This window comes from Boleophthalmus pectinirostris, unplaced genomic scaffold (genome assembly GCF_026225935.1).
Source record: "Boleophthalmus pectinirostris isolate CB_2022bp ecotype Guang Dong unplaced genomic scaffold, ASM2622593v1 HiC_scaffold_21, whole genome shotgun sequence".
NCBI lineage: Eukaryota > Metazoa > Chordata > Actinopteri > Gobiiformes > Gobiidae > Boleophthalmus > Boleophthalmus pectinirostris.
The window spans coordinates 37,254,044-37,260,781 of NW_026571175.1; the positions used below are offsets into that span (position 1 = coordinate 37,254,044).

Consider the following 6,738-nt stretch of genomic DNA (forward strand, 5'->3'; position numbering starts at 1 on the left):
ACAGACCATGATCCTCTGCTGTTTCAGTAAAATAAAATGACTTATGAAGCACTTTTAGATCTGAACTCTTTGGTTTATGACAGAACCAGAGGTTTGTGGTGAATCTTTACGCAGCGTTTTTTGGCGTTTTCTTGGTTTTCATGGTTTTGTTCTTTGCGTCGTTTCTGTATTTGCGGCGCATTCGATGACGACACATTTGTCTTTGTTTATTGCAGCGCTTTTTTTTCATTTGCTCCATGTTCTTTGTTTGAACTGGAGCCTTACGAGACCCGACGTAAAACAGAGCGACGCAGGACACATTTTGGGACGGGGACGATGATAAACTTCAGTCCCACAAACTAAATCTGAGAGTAAAATAAAATATACAAATGATTCATGTTTGTGTGTCATGCATCATTTGTGCTGGATGGTTTTATTTGGCTTTAATAAAAATATTTTACGCAGACAAAACTTACGGATCTGCTCTAATCTCGCGCACGTTTTAGACAATTCCCTTTCACTTCTCCGTGTTTACAGCTTAAGAAAGAGAACGACTCCATCTTGAGGGATTTACAGGCGGGAGCAGAACCCAGGTCCCGTTCACACTAGTGTGTATGTGAGTGGTGTTGTTGTGTGTACAGTGTTGGTTCACACTAGTGTGTATGTGAGTGGTGTTGTTGTGTGTACAGTGTTGGTTCACACTAGTGTGTATGTGAGTGGTGTTGTTGTGTGTACAGTGTTGGTTCACACTAGTGTGTATGTGAGTGGTGTTGTTGTGTGTACAGTGTTGGTGTAACAACTGAAAAGACAGTTTTCACTCTTAACATCTTCCTCGGCTCGAAATCTGCTGCTGCAGCTTCAGACACGGTTCACCACTTCCACGTGACGTTGTGATGTCAGTCTGGTCATGTGACTCGTGTTTCAGGCGGTTTTGTGTGACTGTGTGGAGGGAAGACTGATTGTGGACACAGAAACGACGTGTCTGGACGAAAATCTTTCTCCGATACGGTGATACGCTGATTCGTCTGGGGGGGGGGGGCGCTCAGGCCTCTAGTCTGTGTCTCCTTTAAACTTGTGTTTGAGTTTGTGAATTTGCATCGTTCCTGGACTTGGAGCTGTTTTCTCTGACAGACACTTTGCATCGAGCCGTTGCAGACAGTTTGTCCCCGTCGGCTTCTGTAAAAACGTCGGATTAAGTTTTGCCCCAAACCACAGAGGAAACGAGGGAAGGAAACCACAGAGGAAACGAGGGAAGGAAACCACAGAGGAAACATGAGAGAGGATTCAGGACCAAACGTCGGAGAAAATATTAGTCTCACAGTGAGGAGTTTGTCTCAACGACACAAGGACCAGGACGGGAGTAAAGGAGGTTTGGCAACTTACACAATCCTGAAACTGATATTAAAACTAAAAATATAAAAGTTCAAACACATTTATCTGGAAATAAAGACGTTGGCCTGACTGTGGTTTAAAAGTTCTGAAGTCTGTTCCCTTCACCCTCAGCTCGTGTCTCCTCTCCTCTGCTCCTCGCTCCTCCTCTGTGTCTCCTTCGTTTGCGGGTCTTCATCTCCCGTTTCCCGCCGAGTCGAATCGAGAAGGACGCGAGGAACGAGAAACGAGCCGCGCCCCTGGACTCAACAGGCAGCGAGGTAAACATGAGCTTCAGCCAAACAGTGCCCTCCTTTTGTGCTGGAGAAAAAAAAGGTAAGAACAGGATTAGAAAAAGTTTCATCGCTCGAGATTTGGCAACGACAACGAAAAACCCGAGAGAAGAGAAGTTTAAAGAGGAACTCAACAGGGAAACATCTCAAACATCTCAGACACGTCAACGGGAGCTGCTGACCCGAGCGTGAGCGAGGAGCAGGGCTGAGTATCGTTCAGAAGCTGCCGATACGATACCAACCTCGATACACAAGCGACGATACTTTTCTATTCAGTACGATTCAAATCTACTCGACACGGTTCAGTAAAAAACAAAGAGGAGAGGAGGAGGAGAGGAGGAGAGGAGGAGGAGAGGAGGAAGAGAGGAGGAGAGGAGGAGGAGGAAGGAGGAGAGGAGGAAGAGAGGAGGAGAGGAGGAGAGGAGGAGAGAGGAGGGGAAGGAGAGGAGGAAGAGAGGATGAGGAGGAGGGGGAGGAGAGGAGGAGAGAGGAGGAGGAGGAGAGGAGGAGAGAGGAGGAGAGAGGAGGAGGAGGAGAGGAGGAGGAGGAGGGGGAGGAGGAGGAGGAGGAGAGGAGGAGGAGGAGGGAGGAGAGGAGAGAGGAGGAGGAGGAGGAGAGGAGAGGAGGAGAGAGAGGAGGAGAGAGGAGGAGAGAGAGGAGGAGGAGGGAGGAGAGGAGGAGGAGAGGAGGAGGAGAGAGGAGGAGGAGGAGGAGGAAGGAGAGAGGAGGAGGAGGAGGAGGAAGAGAGGAGGAGGAGAGGAGAGAGAGAGGAGGAGGAGGAGAAGGAGGAGGAGAGAGGAGGAGAGAGGAGAGAGGAGGAGAGGAGGAGGAGAGGAGGAGGAGAGGAGGAGGAGGAGGAGGAGGAGGAGGAGGAGGAGGAGGAGGAGGAGGAGGAGAGGAGGAGAGAGAGAGGAGGAGGAGGAGGAGGAGGAGGAGAAGGAGGAGAGGAGGAGAGGAGGAGAGGAGGAGGAGAGGGAGAGAGGAGGAGAGGAGGAGGAGAGGAGAGAGGAGGAGGAGGAGGAGGAGGAGGAGGAGAGAGGAAGGAGAGGAGGAGGAGAGAGAGGAGAGGAGGAGGAGAGGAGAGGAGGAGGAGAGGAGGAGGAGGAGGAGAGAGGAGAGGAGGAGGAGAGAGAGGAGGAGGAGAGGAGGAGGAGAGGAGGAGGAGGAGGAGAGAGGAGGAGGAAGAGAGGAGGAGGAGGAGGAGGAGGAGAGAGAGGAGAGGAGGAGAGAGGAGAGAGAGGAGAGGAGAGGAGAGGAGAGGAGAGAGAGGAGGGAGAGGAGGAGGAGGAGGAGGAGAGGAGGAGGAGAGAGGAGAGAGGAGGAGGAGAGGAGGAGAGGAGAGGAGAGGAGGGAGGAGGAGAGAGGAGGAGAGGAGGAGGAGAGAGAGGAGGAGGAGAGGAGGAAGAGAGGAGGAGAGAGGAGGAGAGGAGAGAGGAGGAGGAGGAGAGGGAGGAGGAGGAGAGAGGAGGAGAGAGAGGAGGAGAGAGAGGAGGAGGAGGAGGAGGAGAGGAGGGAGGAGAGGAGGAGAGAGGAGGAGGAAGAGAGGAAGGAGGAGGAGAGGAGGAGGGGAGGAGGAGGAGGAGGAGAGAGAGAGAGGAGGAGGAGGAGAGAGGAGGAGAGGAGGAGGAGAGGAGGAGGAGGAGAGGAGGAGGAGGAGGAGGAGAGGAGGAGGAGAGAGAGGAGAGAGAGGAGGAGGAGAGGAGAGAGGAGAGGAGGAGGAGAGGAGAGGAGAGGAGGGAGAGAGGAGGAGGAGGAGGAGGAGGAGGAGAGAGAGGAGGAGGAGAGGAGGAGGAGGAGGAGGAGAGAGAGGAGGAGGAGAGGAGAGGAGGAGGAGAGAGGAGGAGGAGAGGAGGAGGAGGAGGAGGAGGAGAGGAGGAGGAGGAGGAGGAGAGGGAGGAGGAGGAGAGGAGGAGGAGGAGGAGGAGAGGAGAGAGGAGGAGGAAGAGAGGAGGAGAGGAGGAGGAGAGGAGAGGAGGGCACTGTACTCGCTCACGTCGACTCTCAGAATCCCGCGATGGCTGCACAATAAAACCAAACCTGTTACAATAATGTGGATTTAGGGGATTTTTCAGATTATAACCTGCACTTTTTTCATGGTTTGTGTGTTTCCTGTGTCTATAATTTCACATGTTTGTTATTTTCACACTGGAGCCAGGAGGGGGCGCTCCAGGCTCCTGGGCCAGTATCTACTCCTGCTAGTCCTTTAAAAACTAGAATTTAAAATTTAGAAATGAAATGATAAAGACGACTGAGAAAGACTGAACACAAACGCTCCCGAAAAAAGGAAATCAGATTCTGCAGATTACAAAACGCAAGTTGAGAAATCTGCAGCTGAAAGAAAGTTTGGAGCGAGAGAAAAACTTGTGACACCGAGAGGAGGAACCGTGAAACTCTCCTGAAGAGACTAGACGGACAAAGTCTGGACGTCAGAGACACCGAGACCATCCTGTCGAGATTCAGAAAGACACAATAACTCAGTAATATAATTATAATATTATATAATATTATTATTATATAAATATAATAATTCAATAATTAAATATAACAAGGTCTAACCAGGTCTAAACCAGGTCTAAACCAGGTCTAATCCAGGTCTAAACCAGGTCTAAACCAGGTCTAAACCAGGTCTAATCCAGGTCTAAACCAGGTCTAAACCAGGTCTAAACCAGGTCTAAACCAGGTCTAATCCAGGTCTAAACCAGGTCTAAACCAGGTCTAATCCAGGTCTAAACCAGGTCTAAACCAGGTCTAAACAAGGTCTAAACCAGGTCTAAACCAGGTCTAAACCAGGTCTAATCCAGGTCTAAACCAGGTCTAATCCAGGTCTAATCCAGGTCTAAACCAGGTCTAAACCAGGTCTAAACCAGGTCTAAACCAGGTCTAAACCAGGTCTAATCCAGGTCTAATCCAGGTCTAAACAAGATCTAAACCAGGTCTAAACCAAGGTCTAAACCAGGTCTAATCCAGGTCTAAACCAGGTCTAAACCAGGTCTAATCCAGGTCTAATCCAGGTCTAAACCAGGTCTAAACCAAGGTCTAAACCAGGTCTAAACCAAGGTCTAAACCAGGTCTAAACCAGGTCTAAACCAAGGTCTAAACCAGGTCTAAACCAGGTCTAAACCAGGTCTAAACCAGGTCTAAACCAGGACTAATCCAGGTTTAAACCAGGGTCCTTCAGTGACACTAAAACCATCCTGTCAGAATAATTGAAGAGTTTGTGTGGCTCTGTTTCCCTCCGGAGGTCGAGTTGTACAGAAGTGACACCGAGGATGAAGAACTGAAGTGATTTAGTGATTTGAAGTGAGATGGAGAGTTTAGTCTGTTTTTTATGCTCTGAATAACTATTAATATGTTAGATTAACATACCAGACGCCTCTTCAGTCTGTTGTTCTCTGTTCTGTTGCTAGAACTTCACTTTCAACATGAAATGTCGGTTCCTGGTCTCTGATTTTATTAAATTTATTTCCCCCAAAAAGTGCAAATTATATATGTTTTTTTCTTCTTCATGACGCATTTTTTAGCTGGTGCAACTTATAGTCTGAAATATACAGTATATATTTTTTGTCTTCAGACGATTTTAAAAAATTTCACAGTTGCCACGGTAACTGCTGAACATTCTGCCCATAGAGACACATGTAGAACTCCCACCGCAAAGTATCAACCGTCGTATTTGGGCCGAGAACGTCTCAGTGTTTCACAACTGGCTCTTTGCGTTTGAGTCGACTTGAGTTTAAAGGAAATGAGTTCAATTTTCTGTCCCTACGCCGGTATCGGTTAATATCGGGGATCGACAGATACTTAAAATCAAAGTATCGATGGCGGTATCGGAACTGAAAAAGCTGGATCGGTGCGTTTTTGATTAGAAGAGCATAAAAACCTGTCGTACGCACTTTAAAGGTGCACTGTGGAACTTTCTGGTGGAGGGTGGCACTAAATTTCCATTTCCGTTTTTTTTTATTTTATGATTTTCTGATTTTGGTCGTATTTGAAAAGTCGGATCTGTGTGGTTCAGACTGTTTTTAAAAGATCAGAAACAGGAGCGCAGGTCACTTCAGGCTCCGGACTGAACGGAGACGAAGTTTTTACTCCGAACAGTGTGAACGTTTGTGGTTTGTGGACCTCGTTCTCTCGGAAATGTGACACGGTTCACGTCTAAACGCGCTCGGATGAAAATATCACGTCGTTTCCGTTGTATTGTGCAGCCCCGGTTCTGACCCGAGCGGGACGAGCGCAGCTGGTGTCGGGACGAGTCGAGCGGCTAAAAATAACACTGCAGATATGGCATCGGACGGAGAAAAAAACTAAACAAAAAACGATTAAATAAAAGCAAAACTCAAACAAACATGTGCAGTTCTTCAAAATAAATAGAAGGAGCAGGCTCAGAGTCTGGCGGCGGCGGCGGTGGTGGGCGGGGCTGAGGGGGCGGGACTAGAGGCGGTTGGGGGCGTGTGGGCGGGGCTGAGGGGGCAGGGGGCGGGACTAGAGGCGGTTGGGGGCGTGTGGGCGGGGCTGAGGGGCAGGGGGCGGGACTAGAGGCGGTTGGGGGCGTGTGGGCGGGCTGAGGGGGCAGGGGCGGGACTAGAGGCGGTTGGGGGCGTGTGGGTGCAGGCGCGTGGTCCGGGCGGTGGGCTTGTGTTTGCCGGGCCTCTGTAAGGACACGGGGGCGGCGGACAGAGCGCCCCCTGCTGGCTGGGAGGAGTTGGTGGAGGACGAGGACGAGGACGAGGAGGAGTTGTCCATCAGGTGGATTTTTCCCTCGAGTTTGGACAGGCGGTTCAGGATGTCGTCCAGTAACACGGCGATGGTCCTCTTCAGGTCGGCTGTGGACACACGGGGACAGAGGGACAGGGACAGAGGGACAGAAGGACAGAGGGACAGAGGGACAGAAGGACAGAGGGACAGAGGGACAGGGACAGGGGACAGAGGGACAGACAGAGGACAGAGGGGACAGAGGGACAGAAGGACAGAACAGGGGACAGGGGGACAGAGGGACAGAGGGGACAGAAGGGGACAGAGGGACAGGGGGACAGAGGGACAGAGGGACAGAGGACAGAAGGACACAGAGGGACAGGGGGGACAGAGGGACAGAGGGACAGAA

The 6,738-nt window shown here is 50.5% G+C and overlaps 1 protein-coding gene across 3 annotated transcripts in view; it reads right to left on the reverse strand.

Annotated features, from left to right (window-relative positions):
* Nucleotides 1-6,215: 6,215 nt before the first annotated feature.
* The window catches only part of ccdc126 (coiled-coil domain containing 126), a 16,733-nt gene continuing 16,210 nt past the window's right edge, over nucleotides 6,216-6,738 (reverse strand). For all 3 annotated transcript variants that reach the window (XM_055157261.1, XM_055157259.1, XM_055157260.1), the window contains one exon: nucleotides 6,216-6,460. In XM_055157261.1, the coding sequence (XP_055013236.1) occupies nucleotides 6,219-6,460 (242 nt within the window). In that variant the 3' untranslated portion in view covers nucleotides 6,216-6,218. The remainder of the gene's footprint in view (nucleotides 6,461-6,738) is intronic.